The sequence below is a fragment of the Girardinichthys multiradiatus genome, chromosome 9, assembly GCF_021462225.1.
Source record: "Girardinichthys multiradiatus isolate DD_20200921_A chromosome 9, DD_fGirMul_XY1, whole genome shotgun sequence".
Lineage (NCBI taxonomy): Eukaryota > Metazoa > Chordata > Actinopteri > Cyprinodontiformes > Goodeidae > Girardinichthys > Girardinichthys multiradiatus.
In genome coordinates, this window is record NC_061802.1 from 36,461,455 (window position 1) to 36,485,738 (window position 24,284).

The following is a 24,284-nucleotide window of genomic DNA, read 5'->3' on the forward strand; positions in this document are numbered from 1 at the left end:
GCTTTTATCTGAAGCATGACTTACAGCTTTCCCTTGAGGTTTTCAACATTTCTCTCTTAAGGAAGAAGAGTTATTTTTCAATGATTCTTGTATTCACTTATTGGAAAAATAAAAACCTAACATTTAACAGTTTATTGAAGATTCATTGATATCATCCATCCATCCATCCATCCATCCATCCATCCATCCATACAACATCTATATTACATCTATAAGATTTAACATCTTGTAAATCGCCTTGACAATTTACAAGAGGTTGAACGGAGCATGGACTATTCGGTTTTATGGGGAGATAAACTCTCTGTACAACATCTCCACAACAGCAAAAAGATATGCCTTGGTTTCTCAAAACCGATCCTAAAGGGAGAGGATACAATAAAAAAGAGAGAGGGCCAAGAAATGAACACTGACTAACTTCAAAGCAAAGAATTGCTGAAATGGACTTGTATGGACTGTATGAACAAAGAAACTTCTGTCTTGCTGGTATAAACAAAGCCAGTCTAATGTTGCACCTTCATACCTCACCCAATGTTCCAAATATTATATAAGAATATGATGGTCAACAGTATCAAATAATCTAAAAGTACCAACATCATAACGGTTCCAGAACCAGTTGATAAAAGAACATCATTAAAAACCCTCAGCCATGCTGTTTCTGTACTATGTAGATGTTTACATTGCAAAAATAGTGTGCTCTCCAGTATATGGGTTAAGGACTGGGATCACATTCACTTAATACATGACAAAAATGAGTAAAACTGGAACAAAAGATAGAAAATGATAGCCACACACAAATTTTGCCACACACATGATGACACAAACCCTCTGTTGATCAAACAGCTACTGACACAAAACAACAGCAAATTGTCATTATTTTGTGCTTCTCATTCTGGTTTCTCTGTCCAGCCTTGGAACATATATGGTATATGTGTTCCAAAATTCAACCCATGTCAAACCATATTTAGGGAGGAAATGAAAACCTACAGATGTTTATTAATGGTTAAAGAAACAGCCAAACATATGAAGCAACCTCCTCCATCCACAGTTTTTTTAAAGGAAATTTAATATGCACTCACATAATCTGACATAGCCTTTATCTTGCATTTTCCAAGAATAATGATAATCAGACACATAAACATGCACACTTCGTGATTTTATGCAAAAGGACACGGTTAGCCAGCTGTAGTGCTGTGACTGTAGGCTGCATTTATTGTGCTTGTTCAGTCAAAGATCAAAGGACAGTGCAGCGTCTTCCTTACAATGAATAGTGCAATGTAATGTGATGGCAGTATTATCGACTATAAGTCATCCATATGATTTCAGTAAACTTCTAAACATTGCCTGCTTGGACAAACCATAGTAATTATAACTCCATCAGAATCATCTTATGAACTAGGATAATAAATCTGATTGACCTAAAATATACTTCAGTTATCTTTGTTGGATTTTCCTCTTTTTACTACATTTGCATTAGCTAAAGCTACAGTTTACATGGAGTTTAAAACGTATCAGAAGAATCTCACTGTACATCAGTCAGGAGTGATTCATAATTAACTGGAACAGTGACATTACTAAAGCTGTGCAGGAGGCTGCAGAGAGGTTCACTACAACACTGAATCTAGAAGATATTCCAACAAGGACTGGTTTAGCTCGACATGTGACAAAATAATCTGGCATTCTCCTTATCTCTAGGCTATGGAGTACGGTTGTGAGACAGGAGCGTTTTCTTCACACAAAAAAAACTCCATCGAGAACATGTCATGGTCTGATAAAGCCAAATTTAAAGTTTTGTGCAACAATTAGGTGCAAAAAAAAGAACACCATTCCTACAGATAAACATGGTGGTGGTAGCTGGGGGTATCGCCGTGTGTCTAAGCATACACCCAAATCCACAAACATGTTTTTAAAAGACATGTTTTGGAATGGCTTAGTAAAATTTCAGAACTAAATTTGACAGAATGAAGGTCCCTCAAAGAGGGCTGTGGATAATCTGAGACATTCTGATAACTTTAGCGTGGACAAATATTGGCAAGTCAATAGAAATGCTGAAATTGAGTCAAAAGGTACAATAAAGTATTAAGTTAAGGGAAGCCACACTTATGCAGCCAATTATTTGTATTTTTTCACTGCTTCTAGCAAATCTTTTTGCTTTTCAGTTGAATTTTGCAGGTTATATGACACATTATATGTGGAAAAATATTAGACATTACATATCATGGTGTATTCTTTTAACATTTGACATGTGTTTGTAGACCTTTGAGAGCCACTGTATTAAGTCTTGAGGTTTATAATGGAGAGAGGATAAAGAAAAAAAAAAGCATTTCTTCAAATGTTCCCTTCAAATCTAGCTCCATAAGTGAACCAATCTCTGTTTCTCCTGTAGGTTTTAGTGTTTTAGCCATTAAAACTGCATTAACGCTCAGTGGTGTATGACTGAGGCCTTGCTCCCTTTAAATGAATTAGTCTCATTCAAATAGAGGTAAACAATGTTCATTAAAACGTTTGGTTTCAGAAATGACGTAGTTAAAAATGTAAAACCCACAAATCGGTTGATATGTCACCATTACATGGTTTATCTGTTGTAACCCACATTTCTAAAACACTAAACTCACCTCATCATTATGTTTTGCTAAGCTAAGCTGAGCTAAGCTAACGTGCCATGGCTACTCATAAGTTCATACTTCATTTGTACCAGTATCTCTAATACATGTATTATGATGCAAATCATCATGTTAATCCCTAAAATTACAATCTCGTAACACTCAGTATGGAATATAAGCATGATTTTTAAGCTAGCTCAATATTTTTTTGTGTTAAAAGCGATCATTATGTAGTTTTAGTGCTTCATTTTGCCCAAACAATTGCCCCAAAACTAACTACAAAACTACCCCAAAGTAACTTCATCATGTTTAAATTATTAACCATAGAAAAAAACATGCTATAAACCAGGGAGAAGTAGGCTTCAATTAAATCATGAAGTTGGGAGCAAACATCAAATTTGTCCCTATTTATCCTCTGGTGTGACATACAGAGAAGACGAGGTGTCACACCTCGAAGCTGATCTCCCTCGACTGTCCAAACAAGGGCTCTGTTGCCAGGTGCGTGTCTGAATATGCACGCCGCAGGTGTGTAGAGCTACAAGTGGTCTTGATGGCAACTTCATACGGTGGTGGGGGCTCCAGCCATGGTGGTGGGCGAGGTGCGGGGCTTAACCCACCACAGTCCATGGGTGGATAGTCAAAATCTTCACCACGGGCAGCATTCCTGTGGCACTCCATTGTCCTACAGCCAGGAAAAGTAGGACATGGTTTGAGAACAATCATGTGAAAGCAAATATAAATATTTAATTTTGTTATACAGTGTCCTCCATAATTATTTCCACCCTTTGAAAAAAATTATAAAAATGCCTCAAATCAAATTAACGTTTTATTGCAGTAGCATAATCTTAAATAGGAATTATATTTTTTTAAAGATTGAACCTTGAATTTGATTACATTTATTTATTGCAGAAAAAACATGTTGATGTTATTTTTTTAAACTAAATTTTAAATAGCAAACTTATTGGCACTCTGTTACTAATACTGCCAAAAGGCCGGACTTGTGTGAGTCTCCTACAACATTTCACCAGGATGGTGCATGTTGGTAATTCATGTTAGCACATTCTCTCCAGATCATCCACATGCTAGGTCTTCTCTTCACCTCACCCCACATGTGTTCTCTAAGGTTTAGGTCTAATGACTTAGATGGCTTTAAAATTGTTGATTTTGTCATTGGTGAAAGTTTTCTTTGTTGATGGGGGCACCTATTTTGGAAGAGTATCCTGCTGAAATGCCCCAATGATGACCCAGTTTCAGTTTTCTGGCAGAAGCCAGATTTAAAATGACAATTTATTTAGTCTCAAAAAGTCCATGATACTATCCACTCCAAACAGGTTCCTAGGGCTTTGGAAGGGAAACAAGCCCACAGCATCACAGATCCTCCAATGTACTTTGGGCATGTGGTGCTCTTCCACATATTCATCTTTGTTTCACAACAAACCCACCGGGATTTTATATTTTCAAAAATCCATCTTACTCTGCATGGTGGCAAGACAATAGAGGTCCACATCCAGTCATATTTTAATCTCCACATACTTCTCTGATTGTGGATATAAAGGAATTTAAGCAACTAGCTAGTGTCACAGAGCCACCTCTTGACATCCGCAAATCTTTCCTAAACATATCACTTAAGTGTCTTGCTTGAGTTTTATATTCACTATTTTCAAATGTATTGAAGCTTAAATTTGTTATTTTTTTCTGAAGCTCAAGATACAGCTTTTCAATATTATATATACTGTTCCTGTATATATTTCAGGCTGATCAGCAACATGCTTGATGATGTTATTTGTGTTTTGTGGAATGAAAGTGGTCTTAGTGAGTGAACAGTCAGTGGTCAAATTTTATTATCAAAGCAAACTGAAATATGAACCCTTATGAAAAGGACAGCACTGGGAAGAATAAACTGGCCAGGATGTTTAAACATTGTTTTTTTCTACCCTTTGGATTTAAGCATAAGGCTGAGAAAAAGCATTATCAGTTGATAGAGTCATGTTTTCTGGCTTCTGTCAGACAGATAAGTAAATGAATAGTCAAATTCTGAAAAACTGTACTGTGCACAACAACTAATATTTACAATCAGCACATTTTTTTCATTCACCCACCTGGGTAGAAACACTGATTGGGACTCTGGGAATCGAGTCAGCTGAGGAGAGAAGAGACCATGGCTTGGATAGTTGGAGTAGTCGTTGTATGGGTAATGGGGACAGTCTGGGTCAAACTCACGGTGGTTGTAGTTCACTACATTTTTGCTGTTCATGGCCCAGAATAGTCCCAGGATAAGCATAACTACTCCCAGCACCACGCAGCACAGGGAGAAAGCCTGCAGGCGGCTTTGGTAGGAGGCCAGGAAGGCTGTGGAGCCTCCGGTTACAATGAGGAAGGCTCCGACGAAGATTGCTCCGTGGTGCAGAGAAGGCATCCTCCTCCAGGACTGCAGCCTGTCTCTGAGGTTTCTGTTTGGTTGGAACTGGCTGGATGGTGTCATTCACATATAAACAGTAGCACAGAGTGCGGTCCCCATGCACTCTGACAAAGACTAGAAATCCAAAAGATTTATACCACAGTTACAGAAACCCTGACAGAGAAGTCCTTCTAAATCTTACTGTTTGGTTTCCATCATTATCATCTCCAATACTGCTGAAACACTGCTGATCATTTAGTCCACGTGTTTATCCTCACTCCCTGGAGCTCCGCTTCTGTTGAAAAAGGTTTCAAATTGTTGTTCTGTTGCAAAACAAAAAAAAAAGAAAGGATATGGTGAAAGCTTTGATGCGCATCAGGCTTATGTTGAGCAGCTGTGTGTTTATCATCAAGGCAGATGGACAAGAGAACGGCAGAGCCCATTAAGAAATCTTTACTGGCGCCCCACCCTCCCTCTAATGTGTCCGAAGGGTACCACTTTAGCCTGCTTGTGTCTGCAAGAGGGAATCAGACAGGAAGAGGGACAGAGAGTGTAAGAGTGTGCGTTAAAGTGATTTTTCTGAGCACAAATGGGCATAATATAGAGAACAATTTATAGTACGTCTAAATCCTTCAGCAATCTGTGTTCAACAACGCGATATGACTCTAACCTCAGACCCCTAATTAGTTTGAGAAATGTATAAAGTGCAGCCAGTCTTAAATAAAGAGAAGAAGACAGTTTTTCAGTGCCTTGCAAAAGTAGTTATACCCCTTGAACTGTTTTACATTTGTCATGTCACTGCTACCAACTTCAGCTTTATTTTATTGAGATTATATTTGACAAACCAACACAAAGGAGTGTATAGCAGAGACGTGGAAGGAAAATGATTAAAAAGTATTCAGGCCCTCTGAGTCAGTACTTTGTGGAACCACCTTTCTCTGCAATTACTGCTGCAAGTCTTTTAAACGTGTCTACCTGCACATTTAGACACTGAAAATCTTCCTTGCATTGAGACTGGCTGGAGTGTGTTTGTAAATATGGTTTTCTTAAGTCTTGGATTTAGGTATGGACTTTAATTCATGAATATGATTTGATCTAAACCATTCTATAGTTTGGTAGGTATGTGAACCTCCAGTGACCATCCAGACCATCAGTCAGTCAGTCAGTCATTTCTATACCGCTTATTCCATAGTGGGTCGTGGGGGAGCTGGTGCCTATCTCCAGCAGTCTATGGCCAGGAGGCGGGGTACATCCTGGACAGGTCGCCAGTCTGTCGCAGGGCATCACACAAACAATCCAAGCACACACTCATTCACACACCTAAGGGTAATTTACAGAGACCAACGTACCTAACAGGCATGTCTTAGGACTGTGGGAGGAAGTCAGAGTACCTGGTGAGAACCCACGCATGCAAGGGGAGAACATGCAAACTCCATGCAGAAAGACCCGAGGACTCAAACCCAGGACTTTCTTGCTGCAAGACAACGATACCAACTGTGCTACCAACTGTGCTACCGTACAGCTTGTAGAACCATCCATCTTTTCAAAAACTCTAATTAGGTTACCCCTCTCTCTGCTGAAGAAAAGTCTCCCCTCAGCATAATCCTGCACCACTGTGCGTCATTGTGGGTGCTGTGTGTTTAGGGTGATGTAGAGTGTAATTTTTCTACCAGACATACTATTTTGCATGTAGGCAGAAAATTCAGTTTTGGTATTCTGAGCAGAGCACCTTCCACATGTTTGCTGAGTCCCGTGCGTGACAAACAGTCGACAAGGACATCTCAAAACATACCTTCACCAGTAACTTTCCTTTTTGCAGTCTTCCATAAAGTCTGTAGAGTTAACTGGTTGTCAATAGACACTCCAACATGAGCTGTGGGTCTATGCAGCTCCTCCAGTTACCATGGAAATCTTGGCTGCTTTTCTGATTAATGCTCCCTTTGTCCAGTCTTAGTAGGTTTCCTACTGGTTTTCTTACAAAGCAGGTGGAATGCTGTCTGCAGACACAAATGAAAGACAGCTCTATATTTTCCTATAAATCATTCCTTAATATTTACTTATTGTCCCAGTCAGACAAAAATAATCTATGTCCAAAAAACATCTTGCTTCTTGTAAATTCACACTATTGGGTGAAACTTGAACATGCCTCTTCACACTGTTTTACTGTATATATATCAGTGAAAGTTGATGATTGTAGAGTTGATTCTCACAAGAAAATAACAACAATTAAAAATGAAGATTGCTTTCAGTGACAATATTTTTTTCCTAATCATGCTTTTGTAGCTTCAGTAAGTACATAAAAATAAATTATACATAAAAATGAATAAGGTCATTTCATAATTACTTAATAAAACAATGAAATGAACATTATTGCCCCAGTACATGTCCAAGCTCTATAAAATTTGAGTTTTCTATAAAAGTTCAATAATCATTTTCTTCACTGATTCACAGATTATATATGAACCCACATTCTCTCATTCTCAAATGAGAGATGGTGGGAAGAGAATTGTTTCGTTTCTGCTTTCATTTCTAAATCTATTACTTCAGTGATGCAGACTGTCAAATTTTAAAAAACAAACTAAAGTCTGCTGTCTTGTACTTAGCCATGTTAATTCACAGTCTCTAATGAACACCCACTCCCATGTGGGGAGGTTACATGGTGTGAGAGCCTCACTGCTTCATGATTGGCCAATCAGCAGACATGCAGCCTCTCTGCTACTCCCTACAGTCGCATGGTTAACCAATAGGATATAACCCTGGAAGGCAGGCCCCACCTTTTTAATAATATTGACCAATTAGCCTTAAGTATAGGAGGACTTTGAAGACCACCTACCTCCTCTCACCTATCGGAGCAAAGAGGTGATCAGAAATTAGGAATTATTCTGTTGCCCCAGCTGGAAAGTTGGAAGTTAAAGCTTGACTTTGGGATAATAGACCGGCCTCTAATCTGAGCTGACACGATGAGTCCGCTGTTGTATTTAGGAGGTCTGCTGGCTTTATTTCTGCTGTGGATCAGAGTCAAAGGTCTGGATTACGTGATCGTTCACCAGCGGTGGATATTCGTGTGTTTGTTTTTGCTGCCTCTCTCTGTTGTATTTGATGTGTATTATTATGTGAGAGCGTGGCTCATTTTTAAGATGTGCTCGGCACCCAAACTGCACGACCAGCGCGTGCGGGACATCCAGCGACAGGTGAGTACTACGTCATCATCTGTTCACAGCATGCCTGCATAATACAGGTGTCCTGGGTTTATTCTCGTTTCCTGTACCACAATAATCATCAGTGTGTATATATATATGTAGCTCAACTTGAAGTTCATTATATTTTAATGTATTTTTAATCATGCATGTAAAAAGCTTGTAAGTGAAACTCGGAACCAGGGCCGGTCCAAGAGTCAATGAGGCCCTTAACAGAATGTTTTGGGGGCCATTCAATTCAATTCAGTTTTATTTATATAGCGCCAATTCACAACACATGTCGTCTCAAGGCACTTCACAAAAGTCAGGTACATACATTCCAATTAATCCTAACCATTGAACAGTTCAGTCAGAGTTAGTTATTTATTCAAATTGGATAAAAAGTTTTTCTATCTAAGGAAACCCAACAGATTGCATCGAGTCAGAGATTTGTAGCATTCACTCCTCCCGGATGAGCATGTAGAAACGGTGGACAGTCACTGGCGTTGACTTTGCAGCAATCCCTCATACTGAGCATGCATGTAGCGACAGTGGAGAGAAAAAACTCCCTTTTAACAGGAAGAAACCTCCTGCAGAACCAGGCTCAGTGTGAGCGGCCATCTGCCATGACCGACTGGGGGTTTGAGAGAACAGAGCAGATACACAAAGAGAACAAAGAAGCACTGATCCAGGAGTACTTTCTATGGGAAGGAAAGGTAAATGTTAATGGATGTAGCTCCTTTAGTCCTTTAGAAAAGAAAGAACAGATAAACTCTGAGCCAGTTATCAAGGTTAGAGTCTGAAAGAGAGCACATATAATTAGTCACAGTAAAAGCTCAGTCAATCGCCATGTCTAGGAGAGAGAAAGGGTTAAACACTGAAAGACAGGGCCATGTGGATCATTGGTAGAGGTTGAGCATTAAGTTGTTGCCAGCAGAAGCTTGGATGATGTCCCCCTTCAGAAAGGTGTCACAGGTAGACACAGAGTCAGGCCAGGTGTAGCTTCTAGGAAGAGAAAAGAGAGAACAAGGTTAAAAGCTGAAATAACAGCAAATAATGCAAAATCTGAGAGTAGTGTGAGAAAGTAGCGAAGAGGGTGAAAGTGGTCATTATGTCCTCCAGCAGCCTAAGCCAACAGCAGCGTAACTACAGAGATAGCTCAGGATAACCTAAGCCACTCTAACTGTAAGCTTTATCAAAAAGGAAAGTTTTAAGCCTAGCCTTAAAAGTAGACAGGGTGTCTGCCTCATGGACTAAAACGGGGAGCTGGTTCCACAGGAGAGGAGCCTGATAATTAAAGGATAATTTGACCTATTGGAAGCATATATATAGTAAAGAGAATTGGCCCAAGTACTGAACCATGTGGTACTCCACAATTAACCCTGGAGTTTAAAGATGATTTATCATTTACATGAACAAACTGGAATCTGTCAGACAAATAAGATTTAAACCAGCCTAGCGCTGTTCCCCTGATCCTTACAGCATATTACAGCCTTTCTAAGAGAATATTGTGATCGACTGTATCAAATGCAGCACTGAGATCTAACAGAACCAGTACAGACACAGGTCCATTATCTGAGGCCATAAGAATATCATTAGTGACTTTCAGCAGAGCTGTTTCAGTGCTATGATGAGCTCTGAAACCTGACTGAAACTCTTCAAACAGGTCATTGCTGTGTAAATGCTCACACATTTGATTAGCAACTATTTTCTCAAGAATTTTAGATAAGAATGGAAGATTCAGGTACAGGTCTGTAATTTATCAAGTCATCTCGATCAAGTGAAGGTTTCTTAAGTAAAGGTTTAATTACAGCTACCTTAAAAGCTTGTGGTACATATCCATTTACTAAAGATAAATTAATCATATCTAAAATGGGGCTGGTAATCAGAGGGAACACTTCCTTAAATAATTTGGTTGGGATTGGGTCTAACAGACAAGTTGAAGGTTTAGATGAAGCTAATATTTCTGATAACTCAGGAAGCTCCACATGATCAAAGCAGTCCAAACACAGATCAGGTTCTACTTTTACTTCCAATGTTGTCTCACTTGCTGAGGATGAAGTAATCGTCTTCGGGAGTATGTCAAAGATTTTTTTTTCAATAGAATCAATTTTATTTTGGAAGAATCCCATAAAGTCATGACTGCTGAGAGCTAAGGGAATGGATGGATCAACAGAGCTATGACTCTGTGTAAGTTGCTGCAATATCTAATGCACCACGCAATGATGAAGTAACACTATGAACAAGAGAATCAATTTGTGAAGGGGAAGAAACAAAATTATTGCCCTCCACTGTGCTTTTCTGTGATAATGAGGAAACAAAAGTGGAACAGATTCTTTAAAGGTTGTTACAGCATCGCCTGATAATGATCTACTATAATGAAATTTTCTTTCAGGTGTAGAGTACTCGGTTAAATTAAACGCAAAGGTTATTAAAAAATGGTCAGACAGGACAGGGTTATGAGAGAATATTGTTATGTCTTTACACTCAATGCCATATGTCAGCACAAGGTCCAGAGAATGAAGACAAAGGTGGGTAGGTTTGTTAATGTTTTGAGCAAAGCCAATTGAGTCCAAGATAGCATTAAAGGCTATATTAAGCTGTCACTTTCAGTGTCAACATGAATGTTAAAATCCCCCACTATAATAACCTTATCTGTATTTAACACTAAATCAGATAAAAGGTCTGAAAACTGATCTAAAAATTGACAGTAAGGGCCTGGTGGACGGTAAAAAACAACAAACAGAAGTGGTTTTAGTGCTTTGCGATTTGGATGAGGAAAACTAAGGATTAAATATTCAAAAGAGTTGTAGCTATTGATTGGTCTGGGACTAATCAGTAAATCAGACTGAAAGATGGTTGCTACTCCTCCTCTTCGCCCAGTATTTCGAGGAATGTGAAAATTTAAATAATTAGTAGGAGTTGACTCATTTATAGTAACATAATCCTCTGGCTGCAGCCAGGTTTCTGTGAGGCAAAATAAATCAATCTGATTGTCACAAATCAGGTCACTAACTAGCAATGTCTTTGAGGAGAGAGATCCTATGTTCAGTAAGCCACGTTTAATTGTTTTATTTTTATTTTTAGTCTGAGTTGTGTTTATTTTTATTAGATTTTCCTGATTTCCTCCTTTTAGATTATTTTTTAATCTATTCAATTTTGGCCATGGGCAAGACACTGTCTTAATAGGGTAATGGGTGGGTAGCAGTACAGAAGCTGCAGAGAGGAGTGTTAAACTACAACCCTGCTTCCTGGTCTGAACCCTGGGTTGTCAGAGTTTTGGAGAACTAATAAATTCGGCCAGATTCTTAGAAAGAAGAGCTGTTCCATCCAAAGTGGGATGGATGCCGTCTCTCCGGATCAGACCAGGTTTTCCCCAAAATGTTCGCCAATCCTTAAATCTGGAAATTAATTAAATAAAATAAGATGAAAATTTCTTTTAACATAATTATTTTGTTTTATTTCATGGGGATATTTATTTATGTCATGGAATTTTCATTAATACTTTATCAATAGCAGTATTTATTTATTTATTTAATTTTGAATGAAACGGCTCTCCATAGTAATCATGCTGTGTTTGATTTGGCTGAGCTCAGGTCTGGGAACAATGTTGCCTTCTAGTTACAGGTTTTGGCGATGTTTGTTATTGGTTTAATAAGAGACTAAATGTGAGAAGTGTTAATAAGGGGGTTATACCTGCAGCTTTTACTATGTTTTATGTGCTCTGCGGCCATATTTGATACTGAATTTGAGTCTGCATGGTGAATTCCCCTTCCCAGGTGGAATCCCGACTTTAGAGTGCCTTCTTGTTGTATTTCTAAATACAAAATTTGAAATCCGAGTGGAGGTGGGTTAGGAGGTTCAAAGTTTAATGTTTTGATCACAAGCAACCACAAGGCTATTACATGCTGATCAACATACAACCTGTTAAAGTGTGCATTAAGTGTGATCCCACCTTAGACACAAGCAGCAGAAATGACTGAATTAGCAGTGATAAATGACTGTTTATATCATTTTAAGAAAGTAACTGCAATGTGGTCTCTTTTATGAAGGTTTTTCAGTGTCCTGTATACACAGTTAAGTGTAAATTCAAGTGCTCTTAAGTTTCTAGGCCAGAAGTAGGCACTAAACGGCCGCAATTACTGTTTATTCCTCAGGCTTGCTTTGATTGGAATTAAACATGATGCATAAGCTGGAGAGAATAAGTAGATACCCTGTATAATACAAAATAACACGAGGTAATATTTTCTGTATCAAACACAGGTCCGTGAGTGGAGGAAGAATGGCGGTGGGACCTACATGTGCACCGGTCGACCCGGCTGGCTTACTGTTTCCCTCAGAGTGGGGAAATACAAGAAAACCCACAAAAACATCATGATCAATATGATGGACATACTGGAGGTGGACACAGAGAGGCAGGTAGGAGGAGGCAGGAGTCAAAAGAAGCTGGGTTTCTCTATAGGCCTGAATCATTTCTCCATCCACTCAGATTATCTTTACTCCTGAAGCCCTTTCTGTAATCAACATTTTGACTCATTAAAGCATAAAACCCTCAGTTATAACCAACTATACTTGTGACCCTTCCATAATGTTAGGGTTCATTGGGGGTGAGGGACTCATGGGGTTAGGATCAGAATTCATTGGGGGTTTGGGACTGTGGCGGCTCTGGTTGGCAGGCTAGTTTGGACCATGTAGACCCCTCTTTTGTACATGGCTCCTTCTCTGGATGAGAATTGGGGCCGTTGGGGACTGGGGTCGGGGCGGGGGTTTGGGTCAGGGTCGCTAATGTTTAGGTGCTATCCCAGCCCCAGCCCAGGTTCAAGTGCCGGGCGGTCTGCCTGTCTCCTCCCCCGGAGGGAAGGGGACCACCTCCTGGGTCCGCGGGCTGGTTGCCCCTATGGGGTATTGGCACCTGGACCTGGGAGTATAGAGTGTGTATGGGGAGTGTGAGTAAGGGTACGACGTCCATTGTTGTTTGTCTTTACGTTGGGTGCATGGGTGTGAGTGTTTTTATGTGTACGCATGAGGGTATGAACGTGTGATTGTGACTGGGTGTGCCTGTTTTTTGTGTCAGGTTTGGACTGCTCCCTCTCCTGGATCTGTTTAGGCCCCCCATCAAATGTGGGGCCTATTTCCTCCCCGTTACACTACCTGCTGGTGGTTGGTGTCTCTGCCCGCTGGTATACTTGCGGTTCTCGGTGTCTGGGGCTGGGTGCTTTGGTGTTTCCGGCTAACTCCCGGTGGCAGGTTCCCGGGGCCTGGACCCCTGGGCTCTGTCGGGCCTCTGCTTGGGGAGTGATGTGTCCCGGGGTCTCGGGTCTCTGGGTCCATGGCTGGATCTACTTGGCCGTAGACGGCTGCTGACGGGGCCTGTGGGCTCATCGCTCACACTCGCTATTGCATATTTTTATGGAGAAACCTTGTATACACATGCGCGCTCACAGTCAGGCCCATAGGTGTTTAGATTCAGGTGTTAACAGATGCACAAATTTTCTATATTGATCTGCATTTACCTCTAATTACATCTGGCATTCATTAGTACTGTGCACATTTCGGTAAAAAAGCTGTTATTATGTATGTTTCTGCAGGTGTAGAAGCAAGCAGGGTGTTATCTAGTAATCTCTTCATCCTTCTTTCTCTCCTCCATTCTTTTGTCCTTCTTTGTCCTTTTCCTTTTTGCCCCACCTCTCTCTCTTTCGTGCTTCTTATTTTTTTTCTTTTGTTTTTGTCTCTGTGTTCATAACAATTTAAATAATCCCAAAGCAGTTTCTAATAAAGTTTATTTTATAAATATCAAGGAGAGCTTTAAAGCGTTACCTGTAATCTGTTGGGCTTTTTCTTGGCACTCTGCTGGACAGGGCATGGTTTAAAAAAAAAAAAAAACAACCCACAAAAACATTACGATCAATATGTTGAACATACTGGAGGTGGACACAGAGAGGCAGGTAGGAGGAAGCAGGAGCCAAAAGAAGCTGAGTTTCTCTTTAGGCCTAAATCATTTCTGCATCCACTTACTCAGGTTATCTTTACTCCTGAAGCCCTCTCTGTAATCGACATTTTGACTCATTAAAGCAGGAAACCCTCAGTTATAACTAACTAAATGCATAATTATCTGAGAGTGTGATGGCAAAATTAAATTCAACCTCATGAGTGTTGTTGGGAATTTTGTTCTCTTCTAAGTGAAATGTCTCCAAAAATTAAGGTCTTTGTCCCCATGTGCATGTGCAACCTGTAATCTGGCTTTTTATGCTTGCTTTGGAGCAATGGATTCTTCCTGTCAGAGTAGCCTTGCTGCCCGTGTTGTTGCATGATTCCTTTCACAATGGATATCTTTTACAAGCTTCAACATATTTTCATTCTTGGGTTGATTCAAAGATTTTGCACCAAACCCCATTCAACTCTAGGAAACAGAACCTGTCTTTTTCCTAAACAATATGCTGGCTGGACATTTTCATTTTGTTCATAAACGCATATCATTGATTGAACAGATACATCTTTAGGCATCTGGAAATTGCACCCAAGGTAAACCTGACTTGAGCAGGCCCATATTTCTCTTCCTGATATCTTAATTTCTTTAGATCTTTTTTACCATTATGTCACACAAGAAAAAGGTATATTACCTTAAAACACATCCACAGTTGTGCCTCCAGTTTACTCTGAAGTTTTGAATGAAGCTCTCAAAAGCTTATAAAATCATGACCTCATCATTTGGGCTTTTACAAGTTCTTTAAAGGCATAGTATTAATACAAATAAAATCAAAAATCTCTCTCATTATTCTGCCATTCTGCTAATAGAAATATTCAGTTCATCTTAACAACTGACCTTAAACAGAGACAGCTTGGTTTGATTTAAAGTCAGAATGTGAGAAGAAAAGGTTAAGTGTCTTTTTATACATTGTCTGTAAACATCTGGTTTCAATATAGGCACTACAAGCCTTGCAATCTGCTTTATTTTTTAATTAAATCAATCACTGTAAAATGTGTTTGGTCAGGCTTTCTTTGACCAAAAACTTATTAATATTTGTATTTCTTTCTAATAATCATTAATAAGCATTTTTTTTAAAAGCAGTAGGACAAGTAAGGTAGTATATTTTCTATATCTTGTAGGTTGTGAGAGTCGAGCCACTTGCCAACATGGGTCAAGTGACCGCGCTCCTTAACTCCATAGGCTGGACGCTGCCGGTGCTGCCGGAGCTGGATGATCTCACTGTGGGTATGTTAGGCACGCTTTGGATTATTTTTAGGGTAATCGTCATGGTACTGTTTCATTTTTATCTTTCTGATTTTCTAAAAATAGAAAATCCATCTCTTAGTAAGCTGTGATTTGCACAGCCTACTGAGAGATGGAGATCTGCATACTCTCCATCAATCAGTACATCCTGTTTAGAGCCACGGCGACTTCTCTAATTGTGTTAGAGGGCTGGTGTTGCAGCTCAGAAGATGAAACCGGGAGGAAATGGCTGCAGCAGTGGAAGCACCCCTGGGTAGAGTTTCATAATGGATTTCCTGATGCCATAATCTACGCATCAGCGATCTAATGTTTTCCCATCAGGCAGTGATACATTCATTTATCCTGCTGTCCACAGACCAACACGCTCACAGCAGGCGAATGCTGTTATCTGCTCATGTGTTTGCCCCCCTGTTGCTCTCACCCAGACAGAAATGTAATTACTTTTGTGCAGCATTGAACATTTTCTCTCCTTTTTCAGGTGGGCTGGTGATGGGTACAGGCATCGAGTCTTCTTCCCATGTTTATGGGCTTTTTCAGCACATATGTGTTGCATATGAACTGGTCCTTGCTGATGGCAGCTTAGTGCGCTGCACAGAGGTAAGTACTGTAAGATTGATATGTTTGAGTTCAGAGGCCTGCATCTTAAAGTAGACCAGTCATTTAGAAGGGAAACACTGGGTTTAGATGAAGCTTTTTAGTATTGAAGCGCAAATTATGTTATGGGCACAAAAAACAATATTTGAGGTTAAAAGTTATGACTGGTTTTCCAGTAAGGTGACAGAGTATTCCATGCCAGCCAGAGAAAGTAACTGCAATGTGGTCTGACAACAGAAATAAGGAAAACTAAAATAGTAAGCAAAGCAGATTTGCTTCTTACAAGGCAACATTTTGTCAGGGGACAACCTGTGACACTTTTGTTGTGATAGACGACCACGTGGGAAACAACAGTGACACCTGGAGAGGCATGATCGGGAGGAATGGCCTCCCGATCTGAATCCGAGTGGTGCTTTGTTATTGGACTTCTGTGATTGTCCATAAGGAACACCAATCCCAGAACCCGGTGGTGGACACTGGCAGTAAGGGACGCTGTCAAGCTGAAGAAGGAGTCCTATTGGCTGTGGTTGGCTTGTGGGACTCCTGAGGCGACTGACGGGTACCGGGAGGCCAAGTGTGCCGCGGCCCGGGCTATGGCAGAGGCAAAAACTCTGTGTGGTTTTCGTCCCAGCCGTGGAACACTGGACCAGCTCTATACCCTCTACATGGTACTTGAGGGTTCATCTGAGTTTGCCCAACCGGTCCACATGTGTTTTGTGGACCTGGAGAAGGCATTCGACTGTGTCCCTCGTGATGCCCTGTGGGGGGTGCTCCAGGAGTATGGAATCGGGGGCCCTTTTATTAGGGGCCATCCGGTCCCTGTACGAGCGGAGCAGGAGTTTGGTCCGCATTGCCGGCACTAAGTCGGACCTGTTCCCGGTGCATGTTGGACTCCGGCAGGGCTGCCCTTTGTCACCGGTCCTGTTCATAACTTTTATGGACAGGATTTCTAGACGCAGCCAAGGGCCGGAGGGGGTCTGGTTTGGGGACCAGTGGATTTCGTCTCTTCTTTTTGCAGATGACATGGTCCTGCTGGCCCCCTCTAGCCAAGACCTACAGCATGCGCTGTGGCGGTTCGCAGCCGAGTGTGAAGCGGCTGGGATGAGGATCAGCTCCTCCAAGTCCGAGGCCATGGTTCTCGACCGGAAAAGGTGGCTTGTCCTCTTCAGGTTGGAGGGGAGTTCCTGCCTCAAGTGGAGGAGTTTAAGTATCTCGGGGTCTTGTTCACGAGTGAGGGAAGAATGGAGCGGGAGATCGACAGACGGATCGGTGCGGCTGCCACAGTAATGGGGGCACTGTACCGGTCCGTTGTGGTGAAGAGAGAGCTGAACCGAAAAGCGAAGCCTCCTCGATTTATCGGTCGGTCTACTTTCCTACCCTCACCTATGGCCATGAACTTTGGGTCATGACCGAAAGAACGAGATCCCGGATACAAGCGGCTGAAATGAGCTTCCTCCGTAGGGTGGATGGGCACTTCCTTAGAGATAGGGTGAGGAGCTCGGCCATCCGGGAGGAGCTCGGAGTAGAGCCGCTGCTCCTCCACATCGAGAGGAGCCAGGGACGCTGGAGGGACTATGTCTCTCGGCCGGCCTGGGAACGCCTTGGGCTCCCCCTGGAGGACCTGGAGGAGGTGTCTGGAGAGAGGGACGTCTGGGTGTTTCTGCTGCACCCGGCGACCCGGTCCCGGATAAGCGGAAGACGATGAGTACAACCTGTGACACTTTTGTTGTGATAGTCCAACACAAAGTAGAGCACAATTTTTAAGATGATATATTGCAAAAACCATTTCTTTTGCTTCTGAAAATCAGTGTGGCATGCATTCATACTCTATGCAAACCCATTTTTCTTTGCAACACAACTTAAGCTCAGTCAGATTGAAAAGGGAGTGTCTGTGAACATCAGTTGTCATGTCTTTCCACAGATCCTCAATTAAATTTAGGTCGGTACTTTGACTAGGCCATTCTAATAGATAAATATGCTTTAATCGAACCAATTCCATCGTTCTTATAGTATGTTTAAGGTTGTTGCTTTGCTGGAAGGTGAACCTCAACCTCACTTTCAAGTCTTTCGAGCCTCTAACAGGTTATCTTTCGGCAATGTCCTGTATTTAGCTCCATCCTTCTTCCTTTCAACTAAAAAGAAAACAAAAGCATCCCTGCAGCATGATGCTGCCACCACCGTGTTTCATCATGGGGGTTGTAGGTTCGGGGTGATGTTCAGAGTTAGTTTTCTAAATTGGCTAAAGTGTTCAGTTTGGTGTCATGTGACCAGTGTACTTTACTGGGTTGTTGAAAAACCAGACAAGAATTCTTCTGGCGGTCTTTCAGCAATAGCTTTCTTCTTGCCACTCTGTTCTAAAAGCCAGATTTTTGCAGTTAATGACTAGTTGTCCTGTCGACAAATTCATCCACCTGAGCTTTGGATCTCTGGAGCTCCTCCACAGATGGCACACAACCTTCAGGATGTATTTATCCTGAAATTATTTTACTCATAGGTTAACTTTGCTTTTCTAATTGGGTGACAATTAATGGCAGCAGATTTAATTTTGGGGTATCCGAAAGTGAAATACAAAGTCATATGACACTGAATTTGTAAAAAAATTGAAAACCATGTATCATTGTGGTTGTAATGTGACAAAATGCTGAATAGTAAAATAGTAAAAGGAGCTTGAGTACTCTTGCAAAGCAACTTAGCTAGCATTTGCCCAAACAGGAGGACAACTCTGATCTGTTCCATGCTGTCCCCTGGTCCTGCGGCACTCTGGGGTTCCTGGTCGCAGCAGAGATTAAAATAGTCCCAGCTAAAGCTTGGGTGAAGCTGCACTATGAGCCTGTCAGAGACCTGGAGAACATCTGTAAACGTTTCACAGAGGCATCAGAGAACAAGCAGAACACGTTTGTCGAGGGTATCCAGTACAGCCTGGACTCCGCCGTTATCATGACAGGAACCTTGACTGACCACGCAGAGCCAGACAAGGTAAGGTGATGGCACGCGTGCCTGCAAATCCACTGTCACTTATTTGACTGCATCTGATGTCGGAACTTCCTCCTGGATACTAGATTAACAGAATCGGACTGCACTTCAAACCTTGGTTCTTTAAACATGTGGAGAGCTACCTGAAAGGAGACCACAGTGGAGTGGAGTTTATTCCCCTGAGGCAGTACTATCACCGACACACACGCAGTATCTTCTGGGAGCTTCAGGTATACATACTCACACACATCCTTGTTCTTTTACATTTATGACATCCTGCTGTTAACATTAATACTGTAGGCCCATCTTTAGCTTGTTCTCATCGATAATGGATAGGACCTTGGAGCAGAATATTTTCACCCAGAATGTTTCTGCCAGAATCTTGATCTTAATTACTGTGCAATGTCTTCATCACATCCCAAAGATTTCCAACAGGGTTCGGGTCTGGAACCTGTGGTGGGTCACACACCTGTAAAAATAACATTTAATGGTGCCTCATCTTCTGTTTAGGTCCAATACATCCTGGCATCATCAGGTTGAAACATGGTTATACCATCAAAGACCATAATATTGATTAAAATAAAAATGCTTGTTCAGTATTTTTTGGTAATCAGCCGAAGCTGTTTTGTTGGAAAATAAATAATTAAACTACATGACCTTTTTCCATCACTACAGAGTTCAGACTATATGCTCCCTTGATTTCTTAGAAGGACATTTTGCAATTTTTGAACCGAGTTACTGTAAAAAGGTAAGAAATGGCTCTTTCTATGTCATTGAATCTAGACTCAGTGATTCTCCAGTTCACGCTTAACAAGTTCCAAATTCAGTTTAGCCAGTTTATAATGAATTCATTACTGTTCATAGTTCACCTCCTAAACATTCCTAACCAAGCTCACAGTTCACATATATTTTGTCTGAAGTGAAGTTATTTATATATCATGATGTCATCCACCAGTTAAACCTATGGATTATGTTTTGGGAATAATAAGTATATTTAAATTATATTGAATGTAATTATGCAGGATTTTACAACCTGGCCTTTAGCAGTTACAGTATCTATATCAGGTTAACACATTTTCAAAGCCACTCTCATTCATATACTGACAATTCTTTTTATCATCAGAAAGTAAAAGTCTGAAAGTTTGTCTGAGAGGCAGTCCATTAATACTCCATTAGTAGTATTTTGAACCACTATGTGGCTGGCAGACCACTTTCATAAATTACACTAAGCTGCCTCTTTCTGAACTCGTCTCAGCTGCTGCTGGAAACACACCTGGGTGCTTCAGTAACAACAAAGTCAGGCTGCAAAAAAAGTCTATTACTCTTTTCGTTTTTATGTTTAGAGCATGAACCTTTATTGTTCCCTTTAAAAGAAGAAGGTGATAGTAAAGTTTGAAGCGAGGGAAGATTCATATATTTTCAGTAACAGGTCATCAGAGAGACTGCCTGTTTGTGTATGTGCATGAGTAGGCACACACACACATGTTTGCCTTTTACAACACGTTACTTTTGTTTAAAATGGTTACACCACCTCTTACCTACTTTGCCCATTTAAATAATCATCAGCTTTGGTGTAAATAACCGGCTAATGTGAACATGATGACCGTTTACAGGTTTATAAAATAGCATTTGCATAAACTGCTGTGACGCATTGGAGGCTGGAGTTGTTTTGGAAGTCTGTATTAGTCCTGGTTCCTCTTGGACTAGCTGTGAGCTTCATCCTCTGGGACCAACTAATCTTGATTTATACTGAAAGACGGCGCCAAGAGACTTATCTACTGTAGGAAATGATTAATTAACTGCTCATGCTTTTAACATTACTATAAAAATCCTGGACTATCCCTTTTAACCCTACAAATCTTGTTCTGATTAACAATTCAACTCTTTTTCTTACTGTCACCACAAAGCAAAGTAAAACACTTTAACCTATAGAAATCAGCATTTTAGGCCCCATAAGGACAATAATTAACTCTTAATAATCAAAAACTGAATGAACAGGTCCACTTAGTTACACAGAAGCTGTGTTTCCAGGAGCTCAGATCATTTTAACAACACACACACACACACACACACACACACACACACACCATTAGCCATTAGTGAGAATATCATGACAGTGGTGTTTTCAGTAACAGTAAATGGCCTGATGAATTATGCATAGTGCTGGTTTGACAGATGCCTGAGATAGTGTCCTCTGAGCATTAGGCTGTTGCCTTTTTTGTTGTGTTGTTTGACAAAAAGACTTTTGTCTCTGTTCCCATTTCAGTGGAAAAGCAGACAGAAATAGAACAGCCAATGATGGAAATCATCTGTGAATTTAGTGGCCGGAGACAGAAGTTGTTCTGGTTGTTTTAGTACTGCCCTCTGGTGGAAATTTAGAGAAAGTGAGGAAGGGAAACATGGAATCACCACTTTCAGAGGATATTCCTTAAGCCAGTGTTGTTCAGCCCAGGTCCTCAAGGCACACTGCCCTGCATGTTTAGATATTCCCTGCTTTAACACACCTGATTCGGGTGATTGCAGTTCAGCAAAAGCCTGTTAATCAGTCATCAACTGAAATCAGGTGTGCTGAAGCAGGGAAACATCTAAAACATGCAGGACACTGTGCCTTGAGGACCAGGGTTGAAAAACACTGCCTTAAGCTATCTGACTTTAAAGTAAAAAGAGACTTGGTAAAAAAGTCTTACAATTAGTTTAAAATATATATTTAAACTTGTTTTATGGCATGTTTCTTACAGCAGAGAAAAAAATCTGAGCACAAATAAAATAAGAACCCCTGACTACAATGAAGACCTCACCTTGTGTGAGACACACACACACACACACACACACACACACACACACACACACACACAATCTGCATTCAAGAAAGGGCAGACCTGAAAACAGAGGGCAGGGTACAAACTGATAGGATCAACTTATATGATGATGATGAGGAGGAGGATAACGATGATGATGATGATGAAATGAGATTTACATCAAGGCAAGAAACAAACCTAGAAAGGTGTACCATCATTAACACCTGAACAGAAGAGGACACAAGGCTCCACTGGGCTGAAAAGGAGCTAATGTGAACAGTGTATGATTGGATGAGACAGATTTCCAGTGATGAATCATTAGTCTGCTTCGGCAGGGAGATGTTGATGGATTTTTGATTTGGTGCCAGCCAAAAGCAACCTATGAACATGAGATCATGATCATGTTATTGTAAAACCAAGACTTGGATGTTGGTATTACCTTCACAGGAAATGTTCTGGTGAACATTGATATGACACCTTCCTTTATTCCTGCATAAGCCTGACTGGATATTTGAGCACCCCTCTTATATGAAATGGTAAAATTTATAAAAATGGATGAGTCTCCTGCCACTGGCCTGACTTAAAGGTTAATGTGAACCTGTTTTATTCATTTCAAAACCTGCTTTCAAATGAGTTTGGAATCCTTGTCACACTAAAACATTCAATTTTCCGGCTGAACCATTCTGAAACTGTACTGAAATTTATGGGGTGTGCTTAAAAGCTAGATCCCTGCCAGACACCTAACCAATTTAAATGAATGGCAGCATTTCTGCAAAAAAGAGGGATCAGATAGCCATCCACAATTCTGCCAGAAGCTTGTTGATGGCTCCAAAAAATATTTGGTGCGGGGCAACTTGCTAAAGAACACTTGACTAAATTTTAGAGGGATTATATGTATATATTTAAGCCTGTATATATAATTATGACTCTGTGTGGATTAGAAAGATATCCACAATAAATGACGTATACGTCGATGATGAGTGTATGTAAACCTCTGACCATAACAAAGCAAAGCAGCATCTAACGGCCAAACTTAATCATTAACGGCTAAATCCTGTTTCCAAGAATATCCGATGACGCAGCTCATTAAAAGCAGTTGGCATCACAAGGTAGTGCCCTAACCTTTTATGTCGATGTGAACTATTCCAATCTGTGCCTTTTTACAGGATATTATCCCATTTGGCAACAATCCTGTGTTCCGCTGGCTTTTTGGATGGATGGTTCCTCCTAAGATCTCTCTGCTGAAACTCACCCAGGGAGAAACCATTCGACGTCTCTATGAACAGCACCACGTGGTCCAGGACATGCTGGTACCCATGAAGCATTTGCAGGCTGCCATCACGCGCTTTCACCAGGAAATCAACGTGAGACTCAAATATTGATTGACGTGTCACATTGCACTCTGTTTATGATGAATTGTGTCCCGCTTGAATCGTCAAAATAACTCGTGCTTTTTTTTTCCAGGTTTACCCTCTGTGGCTGTGCCCGTTCCTCTTGCCACCGGGCAGAGGAATGGTTCACCCCAAGGGCCAGCAGGAGGAGCTGTATGTGGACATCGGGGCGTACGGGGAGCCAAAGGTCAAACATTTTGAAGCCAGAGCATCAACACGTCAGCTGGAGAAGTTTGTCAGAGAGGTGCATGGGTAAGCCTCCTATCAGAAAGTCAAAACTGAAGTGCCACAGGCAACACTTGATATTTAACATTCACTTGTGGCAATAAAATGCTCCTCTCCAGGTTCCAGATGCTGTATGCAGATGTGTACATGGATCGAGAGGAGTTTTGGGAGATGTTTGATGGACAGCTATACCACAAGCTAAGAGCTGAGTTTGGCTGTATGGAAGCTTTCCCTGAAGTTTATGATAAAATCTGTAAATCTGCCCGTCACTGAGCCGAGGTCCGTTCTGCTTTCCGATCTGAGATCCTGTCACAGTTGCACCACTGAAATCAGCTATTAGTATCTGAATGTTTCTACCAAAACAAAAACTCTTGTACATGAGGACAGAGCTACACTCTTTATTCTTGAACTAGTCTTTTTTTTTTTTAAACTAAAGTACTTATTTTGGCAGACTGCAGAACTTCCTGTGTGACATGAAAGAAAGCCATGACAGTTTTTGATGAGTTTATACCAGGGATATGTCATTAATATCCTTTTTTTCTGCACAGAGCCTATTTTATTTCTCATTGGCCCCCAAGCTCTTATTAAATGTCCTATTTTTATCTTAAAACTTAATGTTTGGCAATATTTTCATCTTCAGTTGCTGACCATTCCTGGTAATGCATTGTTGAAATATTTTTATCATTTCAAAGAAAAAACCTGTTGTATAGCACAACTCCTGCTATTTTAATGTCCGAATCAAACAAATAAAAAATATATTTTATAATAAAGTTAATTCTCATCCTTTGGTGGCAACATTATCATATTTGCTCTTTGTTTTTGTTTTTTTATAAATTGAAATGAGTTTGTTTTGTACTCATCCATGGGGAGATTTCCATACTTTTCCATGTTATAAAAT

At 40.7% G+C, this 24,284-nt stretch overlaps 2 protein-coding genes across 2 annotated transcripts; one reads left to right on the forward strand and one right to left on the reverse strand.

Annotated features, from left to right (window-relative positions):
- Positions 1-1,077: 1,077 nt before the first annotated feature.
- si:dkeyp-51f12.2 (uncharacterized protein LOC100151460 homolog) lies at positions 1,078-5,383 on the reverse strand. Its single transcript, XM_047375591.1, has 2 exons — positions 4,700-5,383; positions 1,078-3,282 (listed from the first exon to the last, which is right to left on the reverse strand). The coding sequence occupies exons 1-2, from the start codon at positions 5,080-5,082 to the stop codon at positions 3,045-3,047; spliced, it is 621 nt and encodes a 206-aa protein (XP_047231547.1). The 5' UTR covers positions 5,083-5,383; the 3' UTR covers positions 1,078-3,044.
- Positions 5,384-7,836: 2,453 nt separating this feature from the next.
- Positions 7,837-24,186, forward strand: dhcr24 (24-dehydrocholesterol reductase). Its single transcript, XM_047373925.1, has 9 exons — positions 7,837-8,189; positions 12,438-12,593; positions 15,282-15,387; positions 15,884-16,002; positions 18,712-18,975; positions 19,059-19,202; positions 22,937-23,134; positions 23,235-23,413; positions 23,506-24,186. The coding sequence occupies exons 1-9, from the start codon at positions 7,959-7,961 to the stop codon at positions 23,657-23,659; spliced, it is 1,551 nt and encodes a 516-aa protein (XP_047229881.1). The 5' UTR covers positions 7,837-7,958; the 3' UTR covers positions 23,660-24,186.
- The last annotated feature ends 98 nt before the right edge of the window (positions 24,187-24,284 follow it).